This window comes from Jaculus jaculus, chromosome 7, assembly GCF_020740685.1.
Source record: "Jaculus jaculus isolate mJacJac1 chromosome 7, mJacJac1.mat.Y.cur, whole genome shotgun sequence".
Lineage (NCBI taxonomy): Eukaryota > Metazoa > Chordata > Mammalia > Rodentia > Dipodidae > Jaculus > Jaculus jaculus.
Window position 1 is genome coordinate 1189343 of NC_059108.1, and position 24322 is coordinate 1213664.

The 24322-nt window shown below is 53.5% G+C and overlaps 1 protein-coding gene across 9 annotated transcripts; it reads left to right on the top strand.

The window, feature by feature from the left end:
- Gramd1a (GRAM domain containing 1A) lies at positions 1-23985 on the top strand. 9 transcript variants are annotated; one of them, XM_045154336.1, is made up of 20 exons: positions 1-148; positions 7334-7550; positions 7631-7651; positions 10020-10104; positions 10222-10325; positions 10410-10505; positions 11730-11810; positions 12976-13088; positions 13258-13408; positions 14159-14366; positions 14972-15115; positions 15993-16111; positions 16193-16335; positions 18252-18355; positions 18438-18611; positions 18694-18781; positions 19363-19374; positions 19668-19775; positions 19855-19975; positions 23523-23985. In XM_045154336.1, the coding sequence occupies exons 1-20, from the start codon at positions 15-17 to the stop codon at positions 23613-23615; spliced, it is 2316 nt and encodes a 771-aa protein (XP_045010271.1). In that variant the 5' UTR covers positions 1-14; the 3' UTR covers positions 23616-23985. The 9 variants fall into 9 exon arrangements, with proteins under 9 accessions (XP_045010271.1, XP_045010276.1, XP_045010272.1 ...); XM_045154341.1 differs by having other exon boundaries at positions 19859-19975; XM_045154337.1 differs by having other exon boundaries at positions 14159-14357.
- The last annotated feature ends 337 nt before the right edge of the window (positions 23986-24322 follow it).

Sequence of the window (24322 nt, forward strand, 5' to 3'; positions counted from 1 at the left end):
GGGGAAATTCCCAGATGGCCAGACACAGGTTATGCGGGAGCTCTCTTGGTACAGGAACTGGAAGAGGAAGAGGCTTTCCGTCCCTGCCCCCTCAAACTGGGGGGCGCACCCCGGCTCCCCAGCATCAACATGCCACCCCACCTCTCAGGTTCCTCCCTGGCCTGGGTTGGGAGTGGGACTAGGCTACTGGGAGACAGGTCCAAGCTACGTAGTTTTTGTTGTTGCCGTTGCTGTGTGTTGCATGTTTCTGAAACAGGGTCTTCCTCTAATAGCCCCGTCCGGCCCTCACTCCGTGCTCCCAGGCTGGCCTCGATCCCGCGGCAACGTCCCTGCCTCGGCTCGCGCGCTGGGGTGCTAGGCGGGCGCCTAGTGCAGGCCCAGGCCGCTGGGTTTTAGTGAAGTGTGTCCCCGCGTTCCCTGGTCTCCGGTCCTCGCCCCGCCGCGCCCCGCCATCTAGGCCGCGCGGGCCCCGGGCGCCCGCGGGCCCCTCCCGGCCTGGGGGCGGCGCCGTGACGCGGCGGGGCGGGCGGCGGGCGCAGGAAGGGGTGTCGCTGACGCCGCGGGCGGGCGGCTCGGGCCCTTTGTGCGGGCGGCGGGGTCGGGCGCGGGCTGCGGCGGCGGCGGCGGCCGGTGGAGGCTGGCGAGCCGGTGCCGCGCGGGGTCGGCCCGGCCCTGCGCCGCCGCATCCATGTTCGAGTAAGGACGGGCCCAGCGGGCGGGAGCGGGGCCCCGCGGCTGCACGTGGGGGCGCCACGCGGGGGAGGGCGAGGTCCGAGCTCCGGCGCCCCCTCCCCAGGCCCGGCCCGCGAGGCCTGCACCGGGCCCCGAGAGAGGGACGGACGACGGACGGACGGACGGATGGAGGAGGGAGGCGGAGGGACCAGCCTGGCCTGAGCCTGCGCGGCGGTGGGGGGAGGGGGCTCCCAGGGCCGGGGGGGGGGAGGGTCCCAGGCTCGCGGGCTGCACCTCCCACCCATGCCCCGGGCCTGCGGGTGTCCGCTTGTGCTTGTGTCTTGGAGGTGTCCGAGGATCTGCGTGGGGCTTAGTGTCACAGCTGGGATGCTTCTGGGCTGAGTCTGTGTGTGAATTGCGCCCGTCAGTCTCCAGCGTGGGCTTGATGGGCACCGGGTCGTGTGCACTTGGCCTTGGGACAGACTGCTCCTGGGAACCCCCCGCGGTGGGGGGAGTGTGTGTTTGTGTATGTGTGTAAAACGCCTCTCGTTCCATCTGTGGCCCTATGTGCAAATGCAGAGTGTGCACTTGTCTCGGTGTGGTTTCCGAGTGTGTCCTCGGTTGTGTGAACATGCAATGTGCCATTCCATCTATGGCTCCAAGCGCCCTTGTGAGTTTGCAGCGTGACCCATTGTGACTGTAGTGTGTGTGCGCATGTGGAGTGGTCTCGTGTGATCCTTTGTGTTGTGTGCCTGTAATTTACCTCCGAAACAGTCACTGGTGAGCAAACACCTGTGTTCGCTTGCGATGCTGTTGTGTCGGTAGCCCTGTGGTGGTTGTGACTTATCTTTGTGTCAAAGTGTCTGAATGTATCCCTTTGAAGCACTGCCGCGTGAGCGCGGGCTGTTGTGTGCCTGAGACCCTTTGTGGCTTTGTGTGTGCGCAGACACAGAGACCTCTTGTGGTTTTCTGTGGGCCTAGGACCCTCCCTCCTGAGACCTTGGGTGTAACCTTGACCCCTTTGTCATTACAAGAACTGACATCCTCCCACCTTTAAAGTTTACGTAATGCATGCCCCATGCATCAGTTCAGTATCTGGCCACCGTGCTGTCAAGGTATGTCGCACCTCCCTGGTGTGGGCACTGTGCTTATTATGGCTGTGGGAATTTTCAGGCTCCTGTGACAGCAGCAGTAGCTGACACTTCATCCCTTGCCATCTGAGGAATGCTTTTTGCTTTGTTAACCTCGCCCAGCGAACACTGGAGTCAGTGGGACAGTCGGGGTGTGTAGGTTGACCGGATGACTTAACTAACCTTAGGGCTGTGTGTCTGGTCACTGGGTCCTCTGTGACTGGGTGATGTTTGAATAGGTTTATTTTGTTTGCTTTGCTTTGCTAGAACTTTCTTGTGGCTGTACATATGGGAATTGTCTGCCACTTTCTGTGACCCTGTATGGCACCATATGCACACCCACATGCAAGAATGTGTATATGTGTTTATGGCAATAGCACATTTATAATGGTGTGATTATGTGTGTCTGGAATTATTTTGGGGCCCTGTGTGTGTGACTAATGTATCTGTGACATGCTTGTGTGTTTGTAACTTTGGGAATTACACACACTTCCAGCATAGTGTACATACTTGTTGTGTTGTGGTTGTGTCTGTGGCACTTTTGTGTGTGTATTTTGTCCATGACAGTGTGCCTCCCTCTCACTTTCCCTTTCTCACATGCCTGTGTGTGCTCATGCCCTTCTGTCCAGAGGCGCCTCTGGCCTGTTGAGACTCAGAGAGCCTACAGTGAGATGTGGACATGCAAACATTCTTCCAAGGTCATGCCCATAACGGTCCTCCTGCTGCTCTTCAGGCCTCTCTTCACTCTGCCACAGCTGTCTGGCTTGGGCAGCACCAGGGCTCTGGCTGTCCTGAGCACTTCCTCTTTTTCTACCCAAGTGAAAGATTTAGGGGTCAGGCTGGGCCTGGCCTGTCTGTGGGTCTTGAGTTTGCCCTGAGGTGGCCCTGCCCCTTACACCTGTGGCTTTGTAATAAGAGGCCTAAGTTCCAGGACAGAGGTGAGAAAAGGCCGCAGTGCTGAGGTCACCCTTCTCTCCAGAGCCCTTGGTCCTGACCAGGATCCTCAGACCTAGACTGTGGGCCTGCGTCCTTCCTCAGCCCTGCTGGCCACCCGGCTTTTCCTCAGAGCAGGGCCAAGCTCAGTCCTGGCCCTGTACTCTATGTCCGTGAGCCCACTACCATCTATCTCACACCATCCCCATTGCTTGGCTTCAGCTAGCCTTGCCCAGTGAGGGCTCTGCATACATTCACTGAAGGAGCCCTCTCTGCTCGTAGGTATCCCATTCTGTGTCTCTGGGATGCTGACCCTTCCTTTGACATCAAAATCATTTGGGCCTCAGTTTGTGTTGTGGGAGGTCAGGACACGGACTGGAATGTTTCCTCTATTTTCTTTTTTTCTGCAGTTTGGGGGTGAGACCCAGGGCCTTGTATATAGACCAATGCTTTACCACACCCCCAGCCCCTCACTGGTATCCTAGGCAGGTGTTTGCTGCACTCCCCGCCTCTAACTTGTGGATTCTAGGCAGGTGCTCTACCTCTGAGCTGTATCCCCAGCCTGCCTGGGTTCCTTATGACAGGATCTTGCCATGCAGCCCAGGCTGGCTTTTCACATGTGGCCCTCTTACCTCCTCCTTCCATGTTCTGGGCAAATAGGCATGTGCCACTACCCTTGGCTGAATCTGCATTTCAGAGAAGTTTCCGGTGTTGCTGGTGCTACTGGTATGGTGCCAAGCAGAGCTCTGCAGCAATGGCCAGTGTCTGAGGCTCCTATCTTGATGTCTGTGTTTTGTCTCTCATGGTCTGGGTCCCCAGGTAGTGAGGGGTCCTTGAGGTCAGGACCTGGGTCTGCACCACCAGCTGCAGGGTGAGTGTCAGAGAGTGACAGGAAGGCCTGGGCTGTCACTCCATTTCAGGAAGGACAGCAGTCACACCTGCATTGTCCATGCTGGCTTTGCGTAGTACACCTCACTCTTTCCTCCAAGCAGCCCTGGGAAGGGGGTGCTGTTGCTATTTTCGTGGTATACCAGGGGAAGCTGAGGCTAGGGAAGGTTCAAATACTGGCCCAATATCACTCAGGGAGGAAGTGGCCGCTCTGAGACTAGAAACACTCCAGACCTTCAATGCTAGGTCTGGAAAGTCACACACATGGTTGAATCCAGGTTCTGGGAAGGCCCACCACTCACTTAGTTCCTGGCCTCGCTGGCACACACCACACCAGGCACCTGCTAGGCAACAGGGACACTCATATCTTGGGGTGAGGACAAGAAGCCAGGAACAAAACAGAAGGTCCACTAAGAAGGGGACACGGGGGTTGAGGTTGGGAAGGGCCTGTGATTCGGGCGGGGTACCAGGGGAGGTGCTTTTGTTGTGGGCCTATTCCGCAGACAACTGAAGGAGGGGAGGGCCCCCCTGAGCATCTGGAGGAAAAAGTATTTGGGGCAGAGAGAAGAATCAAGGCATGAGCCAGAGGAGGAAGAAGAAGATAATGAGAGAAAAGAAAATGTCCATGGCTCTTCCTAGAGCAAGGTGGGGTGAGAGGCCTTGGAGCCAGAAGGGCTCTGACCTGACTTGTTGGGGAGCTGGCTGTCGCTGGCTGCATGAGGGGACAGATTGGGTACAGAGACCAGGGAGAAGGCATTCGAGTAGCCCGGACCTCTGCTTATTTCCTTTGTTTAGTCATATATTTTGTTCTACAAATTTCACTTTACAAGTATCTTGTGCTTGCCTCCCTTGTACCCCATCCTGAACAGGGCTGGGGCAGAGCAGGAAGTAAGATAGCCCTGTTACTTGTCCTTGAGGGAGTCCACAGAGTTATTACCACATGCTAGGCCAGAGGAGTCACAGCTAGGATGACCACTGCCCCAAGGGGCTGTGGGGACCTGCAGAAGGGAGAGAGTATGATCACGAATCTTGAAAGATGCATAAAAAATTTCAGGGTAAGCCAGGTCTCATGAAACAAGTGTGTCATTCCGGGTACTCAGGAGGCTGAGGCGGGAGGATCAAAAGTTCAAGGGCAGAGCTGGGTGTGGTAGCGCATGCTTTTAATCCCAGCAGTCAGGAGGCAGAAGTAGGAGGATTGCTGTTAGTTCGAGGCTACCCTGAGACTACATAGTGACTTCCAGGTCAGCCTGGGCTAGAGTGAGACTCTTATCTTGAAAAAGAAAGAAAGAACAAAACAAGTTCAAGGTCAGCCTGGGCAATAACAAGACCCTATCTCAAAAAGAAGGGCCGGGGGCTGGAGAGATGGCTCAGTAGTTAAAGGTGCTTGCTTACAGAAGCCTGGTAACTTGGATCTGATCCCCAACACCCACATAAAGCCAGATGTACAAAGTGGTGCAAAAGTACATTCACAGTGGCAGGATGCCCTGGCATACCGTATTCTCTCTGTGTCAGCCTTTTTACCGGTCTCTCTCATATAAATAAATACTTTTTTTTTTTAAAGAGGGAATTGAGGTTGTAGCTCAGCGGTAGTACACTTGCCTGGCATCCATGAAGCTCTGAATTTTACTCCTAGCAGTGGAGGGCTAGGAGGAGTAAACAGCAGTGCTAGGAGCCGGGTGTGGTGGTATGTGCCTTTAATCCCAGCACTGGAGAGGCAGAGGTAGGAGGATTGCCATGAGTTCAAGGCCACCCTGAGATTACACAGTGAATTCCAGGGCAGCAAGACCTTACCTTGGAAAAACAAACAAACAAACAAACAAAAAGGTGTTAGGAAATTATTCAGCTGTAGAGTGCTTGCCTAGAATCTACCAGTAAGGGGATTGAGGCATGGCTCAGTGGTAGAGTGTTTACTTAGACTTCACCAGTGGCTGGCTACAAGGCAAGAAAGGTAAGGTGGTATAAACAGGGACTGGCATGTGCTAAACTTGGAGACAGACGATACAAATCTGAAGGGCCCTGCTGGAGGCGGGGATCCCACCTGCACTGCAGAGTAGACCTGTGTCTCTCAAATTGCAATCCATCCCTGAAAGAAGTGGCTGTGCCTTCCTCTGCTAGTAGCTCACTGCTTGGGGCCTCGGTTTCCTCAATAAAGCAGGAACTGTACTGCAACAGTGTTGTTCCTCAAACAACAGTAAAATTAATCACACAGAGTGCTTGACATAACCCTGATAAGAAGTTGACAATGAATGTCTCTTTAAAGTTCTTACCACTCACCTCACTGCCCTTATTGCAGTTAGTGTTTGCACAGTCACTGGAATGTTCTGTTTGTCTAACGTCTGCCTCTAGCAGGTTAACTCACTAAGGGCAGGAGCCATAGCTGATGGTCTGGTGCAGGTTCAGGCTAGCTTAGTTCTGTTCCTTCTGTCCTGGCGTGTACAGAGCATTAATTATGTGCTCTGGGTGCAGGTGCTAGGGCATAGCTAGCAGCCAAGGCCGCCCGCAAGTTCACAGCATGGGGCAGGCAGTAAAAGAGTATAGATAAACCATGCATGGTGGCGCAAGCCTTTAATCCCAGCACTTGGGAGGCAGAGGTAGGAGGATCACCTTGAGTTCAAGGCCCCCCTTAGACTACATAGTGAATTCCAGGTCAGCATGGGCTAGAGTGAGACCCTACCTCGGAAAAAAGTATACATAATGTGGGACAGGAAGGTGCCTGCTATAAGTGAGAGGACCAGGGGAAGAGTGTTTGAGATGAATAAGATGGAGCTGGTTATCCTGAGGTGATGAGTTCTGGGCAGAGGGCTTCAAAGTGGAAATGGATTTGGAGAGTATAAGCAACAACAGGAAGTGATACATTTTGGGAAAGTGACAGAGCCCAGTCACTTCAAGGTTCAGAACTTGCTTAGCTGGAACAAGGCATAGCCAGAGCAGAGCTCTGGAGACTCTGACCTTATTTAGGTGGTCATAGGCTTTCTTTGGGTGCAGTTGGGGACAGCTCGGGAGCAGGAACAGGAATGGAAGGAAATGGGGGCTGGAACATAGACACATGGACATAAAATAAATAATGGAAGTAGATTTTGGTGGGACTCACTGACAGTTTAGAAATGAGGGTGAGGAAAGAAAAACTTCAGGAAAAATGCTTAGATTTCCTGCTAGAGCAACTGAGTGGAAAGGTGCTGTTCAGTAAATACTGGTTGTGTGAATGAATTAGCAAGTTACTGTTTGAAAAATTGTATTAAGAGCTTGGTGTATGCTAGGCTCAGAAGTTACTTCCTGTGTCCTGATTAGTTTAACTCAATGAGTTTATCGTTCCTGGGATTATAGAAGCAACAGAGATTTTGGAGAACTTGATCTTGCGGAAGTAGATAGAAGTGGTTGATAGATGGGTGAAAGGGTGTGTGGATGAATGGATAAACAGATGGTTGGGTGGGCAAATGGATAAATGGGCAGGTTGATGGGTGGATGGGTAGATGAGTGGGTGGGTAGATAGGTGGGTGGACAGAGATAATAACAAGGTGGGCAGATGGATGGGTTACATGAGTGATTGGGTGGGTAGACAGAAGGTGAGCTGGGGTGTGAATGCATAAGGAGATAGATGAGTGGAGGTACAGGTAGGCAGAGGAACCCACCAGCTGGTGAATGGCTCTTCAGAACCAGGCCCACACCTGTTCCAGCCTGTTTCTACACACGCACTTCCTCTACCTCACCAGCACCACGCCCCACTCCAGCCGGAGCTCACCAAGCAGCTCCCCATCTCTGCGGAAGCGGCTGCAGCTCTTGCCCCCAAGTCGGCCCCCTCCCCCTCCTGAGCCAGAACCAGGCACCATGGTGGAAAAGGGGTCTGATAGCTCCTCGGAGAAGGGTGGGGTACCTGGGACCCCCAGCACCCAGAGCCTGGGCAGCAGGAACTTCATCCGCAACAGCAAGGTGGGTACAAGCTTGCTCAGGTGGGCTAGGGAGAGTGAGGAGAGTAGAAACACGCTCTGACTCCTCTCTTTCTCTTGCAGAAGATGCAGAGCTGGTACAGTGTAAGTATCTGAACAAGAGGTGTCCTAAAGGAGTGGGAGGGAGTGGGCCATCTGCTAAGCGGGGAGTGGGTGTTAAGATTTTCAAACTATACAATCAGATGCTGCTATATGTGCTATGTGGCCTTGGGCAAGTCACTTAATCTCTCTGAGCCTTCCTCTCCCCTTAAGAAACAGCAGCCCTACCTTAGGACCCTAAAGGAAATATTTAACCAAAGTTAGGAGATGCTGGTGGTACTTGACAGAGCCTGTGCTGGCTGGAGGTTCTTGACACAGGGCCTGGTGCTGGTTGGTGGTACTTTATACAGAGTCTGATGCTGGTTGGTGGTACTGGCTACAGAGCTTGGTGCTGGCTGGAGGTTCTTGACATAGAGCCTTGTGCTAGCAGGTGGTACTGAACACAGAGCCTGGTGCTGGTTTGTGGTACTTGATACAGAGCTTAATGCTGGTTGGTGGTATTGGACACAAGAGTCTGGTGTTGGTTGGTGGTCTTGGACACAAGAGTCTGGTGTTGGTTGGTGGTATTGGACACAAGAGTCTGGTGTTGGTTGGTGGTACAGGACACAGAGCCTTGGTGTTGGTTGGTGGTACAGGACACAGAGTCTGGTGTTGGTTGGTGGTACTGGACACAGAGCCTGGTGCTGGTTGGTGGTACTGGACACAGAGCCTGGTGTTGGTTGGTGGTATTGGACACAGAGCCTGGTGCTGGTTGATGGTACTGGACACAGAGCCTGGTGCTTGTTGGTGGTACTGGACACAGAGCCTGGTATTGGTTGGTGGTACTGGACACAGAGCCTGGTTTTGGTTGGTGGTACTGGACACAGAGCCTTGGTGTTGGTTGGAGGTACTGGACACAGAGCCTGGTGTTGGTTGGTGGTACAGGACACAGAGTCTGGTGCTGGTTGGTGGTACTGGACACAGAGCCTTGGTGTTGGTTGGTGGTACTGGACACAGAGCCTTGGTGTTGGTTGGGGGTACTGGACACAGAGCCTGGTGTTGGTTGGTGGTACTGGACACAGAGCCTGGTGCTGGTTTGTGGTACTTGATACAGAGCTTAATGCTGGTTGGTGGTACAGGACACAGAGTCTGGTGCTGGTTAGTGGTACTGGACACAGAGCCTTGGTGCTGGTTGGTGGTACTGGACACAGAGCCTGGTGTTGGTTGGTGGTATTGGACACAGAGCCTGGTGCTGGTTGATGGTACTGGACACAGAGCCTGGTGCTTGTTGGTGGTACTGGACACAGAGCCTGGTGTTGGTTGGGGGTACTGGACACAGAGCCTGGTGTTGGTTGGGGGTACTGGACACAGAGCCTGGTGTTGGTTGGGGGTACTGGACACAGAGCCTGGTGTTGGTTGATGGTACTGGACACAGAGCCTGGTGTTGGTTGGTGGTACAGGACACAGAGTCTGGTGCTGGTTGGTGGTACAGAACACACTGCCTGGTGTTGGTTGGGGGTAATGGACACAGAGCCTGGTGTTGGTTGGGGGTACTGGACACAGAGCCTGGTGTTGGTTGGTGGTACTGGAGACAGAGCCTGGTGTTGGTTGGTGGTACTGGACACAGAGCCTGGTGCTGGTTGGTGGTACAGGACACATTGCCTGGTGTTGGTTGGGGGTAATGGACACAGAGCCTGGTGTTGGTTGGGGGTACTGGACACAGAGCCTGGTGTTGGTTGGTGGTACTGGACATGGAGCCTGGTGTTGGTTGGGGGTACTGGACACAGAGCCTGGTGTTGGTTGGGGGTACTGGAGACAGAGCCTGGTGTTGGTTGGTGGTACAGGACACAGAGTCTGGTGCTGGTTGGTGGTACAGGACACACTGCCTGGTGTTGGTTGGGGGTAATGGACACAGAGCCTGGTGTTGGTTGGGGGTACTGGACACAGAGCCTGGTGTTGGTTGGTGGTACTGGACATGGAGCCTGGTGTTGGTTGGGGGTACTGGACACGGAGCCTGGTGTTGGTTGGGGATACTGGAAACAGAGCCTGGTGTTGGTTGGTGGTACTGGACACAGAGCCTGGTGCTGGTTGGTGGTACTGGACACAGAGTCTTGGTGTTGGTGGTACAGGACACAGAGCCTGGTGTTGGTTGGTGGTACTGGACACAGAGCCTTGGTGTTGGTTGGTGGTATTGGACACAGAGTCTGGTGCTGGCTGGTGGTACTGGACAGAGCCTCATGCTGGCTAGTGGTACTGGACACAGAGCCTTGCTTTTTAACAGATCAGTAAGTGGCAGGAATTATGGTGACCTATTGTGTTGGGAGCAATGGAGGCTTTAGGAACTGAGAACACAGAAGGAAATCTGAAAGCCCTGCTGGGCTGAATAGGGCATGGGACTCACCATCTTGGTCCTTACAACGCATGCTTTCCCTAGATGCTGAGCCCCACGTATAAACAACGCAATGAAGACTTCAGGAAGCTATTCAGCAAGCTCCCTGAGGCCGAGCGCCTCATTGTGGGTGAGTCCCTACAACCCAGCTTCAGCCCTAGCCCTGACTGCTGACCTGCACCCCTCCTGACTCTCCCCCGCCTGGGAGCTGACCCGGGTATCCCCTCTCTGTCTGCCACGCTCTCAGATTACTCATGCGCCCTGCAGCGGGAGATCCTTCTCCAGGGCCGACTCTACCTCTCTGAGAACTGGATATGCTTCTACAGCAACATCTTCCGTTGGGAGACCGCGGTGAGCCAGTGCTGGGCGCTGCGTGGGGGAACCCGGACGCACAGGGGCCCCAGCTGGCTCCTTCTGACCCCCTGTTGTCCTTAGATTTCCATCCAGTTGAAGGAAGTAACTTGTCTGAAGAAGGAAAAGACTGCCAAGCTGATCCCCAATGCCATTCAAATCTGTACTGAGAGCGAGAAGGTGACTGGAAAACTTGGGGACCCATGGAGGCTAGGATCTCAGCAGCAAGGTCCCCCACTCACCCCTAACCCCTGCCAAGCCCATCAGAACCGTGCCCCATTTCTCCTGCTCCCCCAACTTCACTTTGAGTACTTTTGAACTGTTTGTCCTTCTAGTCACTGCTCTGGCCCAGTTCCCCTCATGGTGATGAGGGTCCCTGCGGCTGTCCCCTCCCTGTGTAGTGTCCTTCACACAGATACTCCGGGACAGCAGGGGTCTTCAACTTCATTCCCATGTATCCTCAGAAAACTCCCTGACCCTTCATTCTGTCCTCTTGGCTTGTTTTGGTGCTGCATTGAACCCAGGATCTTGTATATATTCTACCACCAAGCTACATCTCCATTTTTATTTTTATTTATTTTTGTTTTTTGTTTTTTTGAGGTAGGGTTTTACTCTAGCCCAGGCTGACCTGGAGTTCATTATGTAGTCTCAGGGTGGCCCTGAACTCATAGCGATCATTCTGCCTCTGCCTCCTGAGTGCTGAGATTAAAGGAATGCGCCACCATGCCCAGCTACTATCTCAAGTTTATTTTATTTATTTATTTATTGGTTAGAGTATCGAGCCTAAACTGACCTGGAACTTATTCTATAGCCCAGGCTAACCTGTAACTCCTGGCAATCCTCCTACCTCAACCTCTTAGGTGTTGAGATTAAAGGTGTGAACCACCACGCCTGTCTGATTTGGTCTCATTACATAGCCCAGGCTGGCCTCGAGCTTGCAGTCCTCTTCTGCCTACCTAGTGCTGGGATTGCAGAGATGTGTCAGCATGCCTGGAAACTGGCCTGATTTTATTGCCTGGTGTCCAGTTGGTTGAGAGAGAGCCATATCAGTGTGGTGACCTGGCAGGAAGCAGGAAAGAGGGGGAGGGCCTCACAGCTCACTTCCTTTGTGTTTTTGCAGCCAAAAGTTGGATGAGTTGTCCTCTCCTGGTGGCAAAGGGCTGGTAGGGGTGTGTGCCCTGGGCCCTACCATCATGGACCCAACTATGGATGAGGTTCTCTCACCCTGGATGTGAGGGCCTCACTGTGGTGACCTTGGCATCATGAAGCACATGGCTGACCATGGGATAAGCGTTTAGGGAAGTAGTGCAGGGATGAGTGATTGCATGCATCAGGTCAGAGGTACGAGTGAGGGTGGAGTGTCCCTTCACTCTGTCTTGCCCCCACACCCCTTCTCTTCTGTAGCACTTCTTCACCTCCTTTGGGGCCCGGGACCGCTGCTTCCTCCTCATCTTCCGTCTCTGGCAGAATGCACTGCTTGAAAAGGTAGGTGTGTGTGAGGCTAGGGGAGAAGCTGGGATACACCGGGGACCAGGGAGGACCCCACATTCAATAGAACCAGAGGAATCCCCATTCTCTGCAGTCCCCTACAGGGGCAGCCAAGGCCTCCTGTGCCTTACGTGGAAGCTGAGTCTATGGCAAAGGAGGCGCAGGCTTGTGTAGCGCAGGCATGGGACATTTCTGGCACTGGGGAAGAGCTCCCTGCTGGGTAACATCGGGGTTCTGCTAGCAAGGAAGGAGGGGCACCGATGGTTAGGAGTCATCACATAAGTGCCCACCAGCTGCTACTCCTTAGATACCCAGACCAGCTCCCCAGCTCTGCTCTCATGGGGACACATCCCCAGGAATAGCTCCCGACATGGCCAACCTCGGAAGATTGCCAGAGCCCTCCCTCCCTGTTGGAGCCTGAGAGAGGGACATTGTCCCAAAGAAAAATGATCAAAACATCGCCCCTGCCATTCCAGCCCCATTGTCTAACAGTTGTGTGACCATCTTTACTTCATAGCATCCAGGGATGGGTCCTGGTGGACTCTAATGCCAGCGCACCTTAAAACTGGGTGGCTCAGTGGTTAAGCCCTGGGCTCTGTACAGCCCTCTGGGCTCCCATCTCAGTGTTTCCACCTCCTAACAGGATGGCCGGGAACATGTTGCTCTATGTCACTGTCTTAAGTGGTGATAGGGTTAGCACCCCTTTCCAGACTCATTTCAAAGACCTGTGAGTTAGCATAAGGGAAGAGCGCGGAAGAGTGCCTGGCTCAGCTGATGTCAACTGATGCGACTGCTGTTACTGTGACTGCTGGTTATTATTATTTCATGGTCACTGTTTTCCTGCCAGTCTGTGGGCAGGGCTTCTGAAGATGCCCAGGGGATGAGTGGGAGCCTGGGCTCTTCTGGAATCTGGCTGGGTTTTAATCCCAGTCTCCTGGGGTCACCTGTGTGACCTGGAGCATGACTTCCCTTCCTGAGCTTCCAGACCCTCTGTAGAAGTGGGCTGCTTCACTGGACCCACCATGAAGGACTTGGGCCTGGAGGGACCATATGGCTCAAGAGCTGGGGCGGGCTCTGGTGTGGAGGTCATACTGCCCCCTTGTGGAAGCTATGAAAACCTGACTTGCTCAGGTGAGGCCAACCCCACATCTCACCACCTCAGACCCTGAGTCCCCGCGAACTCTGGCACCTGGTCCATCAGTGCTATGGCTCAGAGCTGGGCCTCACCAGTGAAGACGAAGACTATGTCTGCCCCCTGCAGCTCAATGGTCTGGGGTGAGTTGGAGCTGGCAGGTGGCTCCAAGGGCTGGCAGGGAGGGACCCTGAAGGGCTCTGCAGTGCTGGGCAGACTGAGGTGAGTTTACAAAGTCTGGGGGCCCAGAAGCAGGCCTGGTTTGTGGGGTCTTGAGGATCTAGCCTTCTCACTCCCTTCTTCCCATTTCAGGAGTCCCAAAGAGGTAGGAGATGTGATTGCTCTCAGTGACATCACCCCCTCAGGGGCAGGTGACCGCAGTCAGGAGCCAAGCCCTGTGGGTTCCCGGCGTGGGCATGTCACCCCTAATCTCTCCCGAGCCAGCAGTGATGCAGACCATGGGGTAAGTAACTCACGGGGAGAGACAGACAGGTTGGGGTGGAGCTAGAGGAAGTGTGGGAGCTAACAGAGGGAGAAGAGGGTGAGCAGAGGGATGAGGTAAGAACAGGTTGAGATGGGTAGATAGGTAGATAGGTAAGGAAAACAAGATAGAGTGGTATAACAGTTATCTTACTGCTGGGACAACACACCCAACCTTTGAGAAGCAGCTTATGGAAGAAAGGGGCTTATATCTGCTTACAGTTTTGAGGGGAAGTTTCATCATGGTGGGGGAAGGATGGCACAAGCAGACAGCCAGGGCAACATACCTTTTTACTTAACAGTAAGGAAACAAGAGTAGGCTAGCAAGCCTACTTGCCAGGGGCCTGGACTCTAAAATCTCAAGGCCCACCCCGAGTGGCACACCTCCCGAGGCTCCACCAGCTGGGGATTGTGAATCTTAATCATAAACACATGAGGCTGTGGGGAAATTTTTTTACATTCAAACCACCCACAGTAGGGAAAGAGGCAAGCAAAAGGGAATATAGACAGAGTGGAAGGAAAAAGAGGTAGTTGGGAGACAGGTGGACTGAAAAGCTTATGACACAAGCCTGGTCGGGGCTGTGAGGAGCCCTAATCTGGGGGGCTGTGAGTCCCAAGTGTTTACACCATATCCCTTGCACTGCTCACCATGCCCATGATAGCTTCTCCGATCCTTCTGGGGTCTTCAGGCTGGGGAGAAGGTGTGGTAAGGGTGGATGAAACTTCTCTGCAGGTAGAAGAGGACAAGGAGGAGCAGACTGACAACCAGCTGGATGCCTCCTCAAGCCAGACAGTGACCCCGGTAGCAGAGCCCCCTAGTACCGAGCCCACCCCACCTGATGGGCCCACCACCCTGGGCCCCTTGGATCTGTTGGCTAGAGAGGAGCTATTAACCGACACCAGTAACTCCTCCTCATCCACAGGAGAGGAAGGTGAGGCAGGTGGGCCCTTTTCATCTACTTCACGTACATTCAGTAAGCTGGGGCAAGCCAGAGGGGAATGCATTGGCTCCCAGGCTAATGGTGCAAAGGGATGGCCAGTGATGGGCTCAAACTGCATGGGCAGAAGTCTGTCTGCCCTGAGCTTAGTGCTGAAGGCTGCCTGTGTAGGATAAGGCAGGCTGTGAAAGTAGATACCTTTATTTTCTCTGTGCTACTGTCTTGGTACCAATAGCACTGACCCTATCTAGGAGAGAACACACGCTTTTCCCAGTAACGACAGCAAAAATGCTAAAGTTGCCTGTTCAACTTGGCAAAGGCCTCTAAACCAATCACTGTCTGGACCAACAAATACTCATTCCTGTAATGCCATGATTCCAGTCGGCAATTGACGGGTGCTCCTGGCACCATCCTGGTGACTAATTGGCTGGCCTGGGACATGTGCCCACCTTAAGCTAATCCTTTTGGCAGGAAGACTGGGTAGTGCCCAGGTCCGGGTGACTCTGGTCCAGGATGATGGGTCTGCCCAGGAGGCATGGGAATGTGGAAAAGCGGTTGCTTGGGACAGGAGAGACAGGCACACATGACACTGTCCCTCTGTCTTGCAGCTGACCTGGCCGCCCTGCTTCCTGACCTTTCTGGTCGCCTCCTCATCAACTCAGTCTTCCACGTGGGTGCAGAGCGGCTGCAGCAGATGCTTTTCTCAGATTCTTCTTTCCTTCAGGGCTTCCTGCGACAGCGCAAGTTCACAGGTCAGGGCCGGGCCAAGGAGGTGGGCCTCCCCAGGCACTTGGAGCTGCTGTGGGACAGGCGGGACACTTAAGGCAGCATCTGCAAGAGGAAAGGCATAGAGCCTCCTCTTGGAAGCAGAGTGGCCTGGGACAAAGTTTTGAGCCACTCTCTGCCTCAGTTTCTTCTGCATAATGAGGGTGTGCTTGTAGTACCTTGTCTTGCCATGAGAACTGCATGAGTTAATGCTAGGAGAGTGCCTCCAAAGGTACTAGTCGCTTATTAATCGCAGGTTAGTGATCACGTGTAGTGATTGTTCTCCCGGACTGGGTGCCAGGGAGCAGTGGAATACCCTAGGCAGAGAATGAATAGGATCAGGCTTCACTTTAACCAAATGGCTCTGGGCCTTATGTGGACTCTGAGACAAGGCTCTTGGGCAGGATCTGGACAGGCGAGGGTGGGTAGAACCAGGAGCGATGCTTAGAGAGTAAAAGACAGTGGAACTAACATGTTAGGGGAGACTGGACCCAGGGTGTCAGTAGGAACCTAGAGGACATTGAAATAGGGTTATATTTGGGGACACTGTGAGGGCCCAGGAGACTACCAGGGAAATGTTGCAAGTCACTTGCCTGATATTTAGGAAAGAAGCCAGACCTGGCGTTATAGAGGGGAAGCAGGTTGTAGGAATGAATAAAGTGGCCCCAGTTCCCAGCCATCACTGTTGTTTAAATCTAAAGTGTTAGGCTCTGAAAAGGAAGGTAGGCAGGCAGCAAGGTGGGGTTGGGGGGATAGCTGGGGACTAGTTCCTAGAGAATTGGAGCCCTCCAGAAAGACTGAGCCTCCAGCAGCCAGAGGGCAAAGAAAAGAGGGCTTTTTTCATTCTGCTCCTCCTTCCCCCAGATGTGACCTTAAGCCCCTGGAGTGGGGACAGCAAGTGCCACCAGCGCAGAGTACTAACATACACCATCCCCATCAGCAACCCACTGGGCCCCAAGAGTGCGTCTGTGGTGGAAACACAGGTAGGCCTGGTGGGATGGCCAGGCAGGTGAGGTGGCCAGGTAGGGCAGCCTGACCTCCCCCTTGCCCTGTCTGTCCTACAGACGCTGTTCCGGCGCGGTCCACAGGCGGGCGGGTGCGTGGTAGACTCTGAAGTGCTCACGCAGGGCATCCCGTACCAGGACTACTTCCACACTGCCCACCGTTACTGCATCCTGGGCCTGGCCCGGAACAAGGCCCGGCTTCGGTGAGCCCTGTGGTCCCCTTTCTCCACTGCACATGAGCTAGGGTTGCATCCTATGGCAGAGGACAGAAGGTGACCTGGGGATGACCCCTCTTGAGAAAGAGATGCTGAAGGTTTTTTTATTTTTTATTTTATTTTTTTGAGAAAGAGAGAGAGAGAGTGGGTGATACATAGAGAGAACTGGCATGGCAGGGCCTCCAGCCAGTGCAATCAAACTCCAGATGTGTGGGCTACCTTGTGCTCATTTGCAACCTTGTGCACTTGCATCACCTTTTGCATCTGGCTTATGTGGGACCTGGAGAGTAGAACAAGAGTTTCTAGGCTTCGCAAGCAAGTGCCTTAACTGCTAAGCCATCTCTCCAGCCCCCGTTTGCTGAAGTTTTGATTGAGCATTTAGTGTGTGCCCCACTTAGTGTGTTCCCTAGGCCTTTGACCTGAGGGAGCTCAAGTTCTAATGGAGACTTGGTCAGTGAAATAGATGATTATGTGAGTCTGCAAAATGCTCATCCATTATAGGGGCTTTGGAGAAAAGCACAGGAGGCTGAGGAGTGGGGGAAGCAGAGGGCTGCACTGAGCATGCAGATCAAGGGAGGGTCCTGAGGAAGGACTGCTTCACAACCTGAAGGAGGAACAATGGTGAGAGCTAGTCCTTTGGAATGGCCAGTGTAGCGACCCTAAGGTAGGAACATGGGGGGAGGGGGCTGGTGACTGGAATGGAAACACAGATGAGACCCCACAGTGAACTATACCATGTATGGCTTCATGGTCATGCCTTCTGGCAGATGGAGTAGAGAGAGGTTAGGGACAGGAGCAGGCCAGGAGAGGCCATTCTTGTAGACGTCTACGCATGAGTGGATGAGGCTAGGGCAGTATCAAGGGACAAGAGTTGGATTCTAGGTAGATTTTGTGGGTGGAGAGCTGGGCCTCCTGGTGCACAGCTCATCCCAGCTACCAGGGAGCTGGGGCAGAAAGGAGTTCAAAGCCATCCTGGGTAACGTAGTGAGACTGTTTCAAAGTAAAAAAGTTAAAAGAGGGGTTGGAGAGATGGTTTAGCAGTTAAGGTGTTTACCTACAAAGCCTAAGAACCCAGGTTTGATTTCCCCAGTACTTACATAAGGCAGATGCACAAGGTGGAGCATGTGTCTGGAGTTTGTTTGCAGTGGTTAGAGGCCCTGGTGCACTCAGTCGCTCTCTCTGTCTCTCCCCCCTGCCTCTTTCTCTCTCTAATAAATAAAATAAAATAAATCTTTATTTAAAAAAAAAAAAGTCAAAAGAGGGCTAGGGATATAGCTCAGTGGTAGAGTACTTGAGAACTTGTCTAGAATCCACCAGTGAGGGGCTTGGGGCATGACCCAGTGTTAAGAGTGCTTATTTAGCATGTGCAAGGTCCTGGGTTCACTCTCTAGTACAATTTAAAAAAAGAGGTTTTGTAGGTGGAACTCAGAATGTCTGCAGAGACTGGCTATGAATGTGAAGGAAGGCCAAGGCCAACACTGAGGTGTTTAGCCTGAGTCACTGGGAAGACCAAGGTGGAGAAGGCAGGGAGGAGGAGGTCTCCGGAGGGATCTAGAGCTCACTGAGGTTGTGATAAGCTTTTCTGTCTCTCAGATCCCCATGTGGAGTTGGGATATAGCACCCAGAAGGGTAAGAGGTTCAGGTACAAGGCCTGGACCAAGATGTTTGGCCATGTGAGTGGACCGTACTCAGGCATACCTGCCAACAGAGTGAAGAGTGTGGATACTACCTAAGGCTGTTAGCCAACATGTACAATGTGGGGGTCCAGGGAACTCATGGGGGTAGGAGCACGTTTTGTCCGTAGTTACAAAGGCCCTTCTGTGCATTAGAAGGAAGCCAGCTGGGGCTGAGGAACAGTTGGGGCCCGCAGATCCCCTAGTCCTGACCTGGCCTCCTTTCCCCAGCGTGTCCTCTGAGATCCGCTACCGAAAGCAGCCGTGGAGCCTCGTGAAGTCGCTCATTGAGAAGAATTCATGGAGTGGCATTGAAGATTATTTCCACCACCTGGGTAGGGGATGGAAGGCCTTCAGGGCAGTGGAGTCATGGCCTATCTGGGTGGAAATATCCTGAACCCTCTTTTTTTCACACAGAACGGGAGCTCGCCAAGACTGAGAAGCTGTCCCTGGAGGAAGGTGGGAAGGATGCCCGGGGGTTGCTGTCAGGCCTGCGCAGGCGGAAGCGGCCCCTGAGCTGGCGGGGTCATGGAGATGGGCCCCAGCATCCAGACCCTGACCCCTGTGCCCGGGCAGGCATACACGCGTCAGGTGTGTAGCATCAGGGCCGGTGGAGGAGCTGATGGCTGGTCTCTGGGGTACAGCTGTCTGACCCTGAGTTGCTATCCCACAGGCTCCCTCAGCTCCCGCTTCTCAGAACCATCCATGGACCAGGGCCCTGGGGCAGGTATCCCCAGCGCCCTGGTTCTCATCAGCCTTGTGTGAGTATGAGACCGGAGCTGCAGCCTGGCTGTGTGATGTTGGGCAAGTGCTTGGCCTCTCTGGACCTTTGCCTCTGTGGGAGTGTGGACTCACTTCAGAACAAGGATTGCACACAATTTTATTCACATTTTTCTACACCAGTTCTAAGCTGGGTCATGATAGGGACACAACAGTACCAATAACCTTGCAGGAAGGTGGAACTAACAATAGCCCAGAGAGGTCAGACTGGCACAGGCGGTCATGAGCTGGTCAGGCAGCCTTTCTCCCAGGTCCCAAGGATGAGAAGATGCCTGAGCTGAGGCCAGGGTGGGGCTTGGACAGGGACACCAACCTTCCAGGGACCGTGTGCAGAAGCCACTGTATGTGAGAAGACAGGATACCCTGAAGAAGAGCAAATGAGATTGAGAAGCTTCCAGCCGACCCCTGCCACACACTCAGCCTCTCCGGCCCCAGTGTCCCAAAGCTAGCACCCAAAAAAGACTGTATGGCCTGCTGGGCTCAGAGCCACCTTGCTCTACCCTGGGTGGGTTACAGGACCAGGGGTTCTCACAGCTCTTTTTCTCTCTCACGGCCTCCGCAGGATCTGTGTGAGGTAGGGTCCTGCGTCCTCCCCTGCCCACCCTTTCCTGGGTCTCATCTACCCCTGCAGCATCCTCAAGCTTGTGGGCATCAGACAGGCCCGATGTGAACCCTGCCTTTTGTACTTGTGGCTGGGTGACCTTGGGCATGTAATCCCCCTTCCTGAGACTGTTTCCTCCTCTGAAAAGGCTGGGTAGTCATGGTGCCACTTCAAGGTGTGGTTATGCAAGGCATGGAGGGGGCTCAGTGCCTGACTTGTGGGAACATCTGGACCACAGGACTCCTGACCTCCGATTCTCTCTCCAGCCTCGTCGTCCTCATCGCCCTCAACGCCCTCCTCTTTTACCGCCTGTGGTCCCTGGAGAGGACGGCCCACACCTTTGAGTCCTGGCACAGCCTGGCTCTGGCCAAGGGGTGAGTGGGGAGCATGAGGACAGGAGGGGACCTGGGCCAGATTAGGGAGCCCAGACCCCTGAGACCCTGTGTTCCACAGCAAGTTCCCGCAGACGGCCACAGAGTGGGCTGAGATTCTGGCCTTGCAGAAGCAGTTCCACAGCGTGGAGGTTCACAAGTGGAGGCAGATCCTGCGGGCCTCAGTGGAGCTCCTGGATGAGGTATGGTGGCCGTGTGGGCCTGGGGACCTTGGGTTCAGATGTTTCCCCTCTCTTGGCCACTGTTTCTTCCATTGTAAAGTGAGGAAGCCATTCCCATGCCCTACCTCTTGGGTTTGGTGGAAATGTCTATGGAATAAAAGAAAAAAAAATGATGTCTTTTAGGTATGGCTGGTTCCAGTTACTCAGCTATTAAGAATCTATCTCTTGACTCTGCTGGTCCCAGGGTTGGCTTTGTTTGAGTCATGTAGAGGACAGGACTCATTTTCATTGGCAGTTGGAGTCACATGCCTGTTTCTCCTGAACCAGTCACAGTAGCCAGGGCTAAGCTCTGTTGGTCCCGCTCCCTGCTATCCCCGCAGGGCTAAGGCTGGTCTGTAGGTAGGAGAGTAGTTCTCCACAGGGCCCTGGAGCCGCATATCCAAACACGGATTGGTGTAGTCACCCTGTGTAGTTCTGCGGAGTATTTCTTCTGATGATTAAGTTCCAAGTTGGCTGTGCGATCTTTTGCAGTGACTCATGTGAGACTTGCCCACCTCTGCTGCATGTGGGACAGTAATTCACATGTTAGGAGTATGTAAGTGGACTAACTCTTGGGATATTGCTAAGCATAGACCACTTCATACATGTTTGCTGCTACTCCTGACACCCCCCCCCCAAGCTGCTCCAGAGGATCCTGACCAAAGCAGATGTGGGGTACAGGGATAGGGCCCAAGATGAGGAGGGACGAGGAAACAAGGAGAGACTGCCTTTGGCTCGGGACCTGAGGATATTAGAGCCCATCTGCAGGTGTTGCTGAAAATCCTGTCTGGAGGGGCTGGGGGCGTGGCTCAGCTGTAGAGCACTTGTCTAGAATCCACAGTGAGGGGTTGATGGCGTGGCTCAGAGGTAGAGCACTTGTCTAGAACCCACAGTGAGGGTCTGGGGGCGTGGCTCAGAGTAGAATCCACAGTGAGGGTCTGGGGGTGTGGCTCAGAGGTAGAGCACTTGTCTAGAACCTACAGTGAGGGTCTGGGGGTGTGGCTCAGAGGTAGAGCACTTGTCTAGAATCCACAGTGAGGGGCTGGGGGCGTGGCTCAGTTGTAGAGCACTTGTCTAGGATCCACAGTGAGGGCTGGGGGCGTGGTTCAGAGGTAGAGCACTTGTCTAGGATCTACAGTGAGGGGCTGGGGGCGTGGCTCAGTGGTAGAGCACTTGTCTAGGATCCACAGTGAGGGCTGGGGGCGTGGTTGAGAGGTAGAGCACTTGTCTAGAATCCACAGTGAGGGCTGGGGGCGTGGCTCAGTGGTAGAGCACTTGTCTAGGATCCACAGTGAGGGGCTGGGGGTGTGGCTCAGTGGTAGAGCACTTGTCTAGAATCCACAGTGAGGGCTGGGGGTGTGGATCAGAGGTAGAGCACTTGTCTAGAATCCACAGTGAGGGGCTGGGGGTGTGGATCAGAGGTAGAGCACTTGTCTAGAATCCACAGTGAGGGGCTGGGGGCATGGCTCAGTGGTAGAGCACTTGTCTAGAATCCACAGTGAGGGGCTGGGGGCGTGGTTCAGAGGTAGAGCACTTGTCTAGAATCCACAGTGAGGGGCTGGGGGCATGGCTTAGTGGTAGAGCACTTGTCTAGAATCCACAGTGAGGGCTGGGGGTGTGGCTCAGAGGTAGAGCACTTGTCTGGGATCCACAGTGAGGGGCTGGGGGCGTGGCTCAGAGGTAGAGCACTTGTCTAGAATCCACAGTGAGGGGCTGGGGGCGTGGTTCAGAGGTAGAGCACTTGTCTAGAATCCACAGTGAGGGGCTGGGGGCATGGCTCAGTGGTAGAGCACTTGTCTAGGATCCACAGTGAGGGCTGGGGGCGTGGTTCAGAGGTAGAGCACTTGTCTAGAATCTACAGTGAGGGGCTGGGGGCGTGGCTCAGTTGTAGAGCACTTCCATTAGTAAGGGGCAGGGACATGGCTCAGCAGTAGTGGGCTTGCTTAACATGTATAAGGCCCTGTGTCCATCCTCAACACCACAAAATCAATAAACAAATCCCATTTCTGAGGCCCTTCCATAATGCAGAGGCTCGTTTTTAGAGGGTTCATTGAATCCTAAAATCAGGCAAATGTTCACTAGAAAGAGCATGCAGGCAGGGTGGGGAGAGAGAATTGAGGCTGGGGCATTCAAGAGAGTGGAGCACTGCTCTGCCATCCTGAGTTAAATGCTGATTATTTCACTTCCCCTCAAATTGCCATTACATTTGAGGGATAAGGGGAGGGGGCACTTAGCAGCTCTGGGCTTTTTGCATGCTCACTATGACTGACCGTGTAATCTTCCTGCTTGGAACCCTTTTCGCCAACTTGACAGCAGGATGTTCTTGTTCATTAGAGATCTTAACCTTACCATAACCAAAGTCTGTGGTAGACACAAAGGAGGGGTAAAAGTTATTTTCTCATCGCTGTAACAGAATATTTGCTACAAGTAGTGAAAGGGGGCTTAAAAGTTCATCATGTGTGCTGGAGAGATGGCTTAGCGGTTAAGCGCTTGCCTGTGAAGCCGAAGGACCCCGGTTTGAGGCTCAATTCCCCAGGACCCATGTTAGCCAGATGCACAAGGGATCGCATGCATCTGGAGTTCGTTTGCAGTGGCTGGAAGCCCTGGCGTGCCCATTCTCTCCCTCCCTCCCTCCCTCTCTCTCTCTCTCTCTCTCTCTCTCTCTCTCTCTCTCTCTCTCTCTGCCTCTTTCTCTCTGTCTGTCGCTCTCAAATAAATAAATAAAAATAAACAAAGAATTTAAAAAAATAAAAAGGTCATCATGTCATGGTGGTGGCTGTGTCCAGTCGCTGGCAGCTTGTGCTGTCTTGTTTATGCTGGCCATCAGCTAAATTATTTCTCAAAGGTCCCATGACCTCCCAAAACAGCGTCACCAGCTGGACACCAAGTGTTCAGACACTTGAGCCTGTGGGTGACATTTCACATTCAAACCTTGCAAGAAGGAGAGGTTATTGTGGTAGGGGAGGCCAACAGAGAGGATTTGCCTGTGGACATGAGGCCAAGGCTGCTCACAATCCAGCAGACTGAAGCCAAACTAGGCGGTATAATCCTTAAAGCCCCCACCCAGTGACCTACTTCTGCCAGCCAAGCCTCCTTACCCCTCCTCAAGGTTCCTCCCAAAATAGTGCCAACAGTTGGGGAACAAACATTCAACACATGAGCCTATGTGGTGGGGGGAGATGTTAGATTCAAATCATATTGTCTTGTTCCCATTTTATAGATAAGTAGGAGGTGTGCAGCATTCCCAAGACACAGGTAGTATACACTGCAAGTTTAATGCAGGTCAGATCTAGTGTCTCCTAAGTCCCTGGCAGAAATCCTATGAAGCAGGGGTATGCGCAGGGACCAGGGTAGGGTGGAGATTTGCCCACAATCACTTGGTAATAGAGTTAAGATTTGAACCCAGACCTTTTGGGTTCCAGACTCGCATTTTGGGAAATGAAGAGGAGGTGGGGGAAAACATTATTGTACTTCGAAGGACCATGGGAGTGGCACTGCTCACTCCATCCTGCTCATCTCCTCCTGGCAGATGAAATTCTCACTGGAGAAGCTCCACCAAGGAATTACCATCCCAGAGCCTCCCTTTGATACCCAGCCACAGTCTGATGACAGCTTCTCCTGAGGATCCCTGACCACAAAGCTGACCCCCCTCAAATGGACAGAAGGACACACGGAACTCCGGCGGCCACTGCTGGCACGGTGTGAGCGCCAGGAACCTCCTGCCCACCCCTCCTGGTGGCATGGCCAGGAGCCCACAGACCTGAGGACCATAGAACCAAGATGCACTTTAGACCAGTGTGTGGGAGTCTGGCCACCACCGCCTGCTTGGCCAGGAAGCTGGCCTGGTCTTTGACAGGCTCCCCCCCACTAACTTATTTTGCTTGACTGGGGTTGTGGGGGCCACCTCCTGGGGTGCACGAGACCCTTAGCTCTGAGTTTAATGTATTATATTTATTTGGGGCAGACAGCCCCAATAAAGGGTTGGAAATGGATGTGGCTGTGGTCCTGGGAACTGGAGAGGGCTGCCTGGTGCACTAGGTCCCTTGTGATGGGGACCAGGTGGTTGACCATTTTCTGCAGCTGTGGACACTTGGAGCCTCCCCCCACCTCCATCTTATACCATCCCTGCCTCACCAAAGTCCTGAGCATCAGCCTTGGAAGCCTGTGTCAGCTCCTGTCAGCAGCTTTGTGACCTGGCACAGGCCAACACTGGGCAGCACTGTGCCACCTTGCAGAGAATCAAGAGGTTAAATTTTTTTTTTGGTACTACAAAGGGATTGAACCCATGGTCTTGCACATGGTAGGCAAGACCTTCACTATTCAGATATA

What these genes read in the sequence shown, in the direction of transcription:
- Gramd1a (XM_045154336.1), top strand. Translation starts at nt 15, where the DNA reads ATGGCCAGACACAGGTTATGCGGGAGCTCTCTTGGTACAGGAACTGGA. An exon ending in CGGAACAAGGCCCGGCTTCG is followed by an intron (nt 16,336 to 18,251) that starts GTGAGCCCTGTG and finishes TCCTTTCCCCAG; the next exon opens with CGTGTCCTCTGAGATCCGCT. An exon ending in CAGTGGAGCTCCTGGATGAG is followed by an intron (nt 19,976 to 23,522) that starts GTATGGTGGCCG and finishes TCCTCCTGGCAG; the next exon opens with ATGAAATTCTCACTGGAGAA.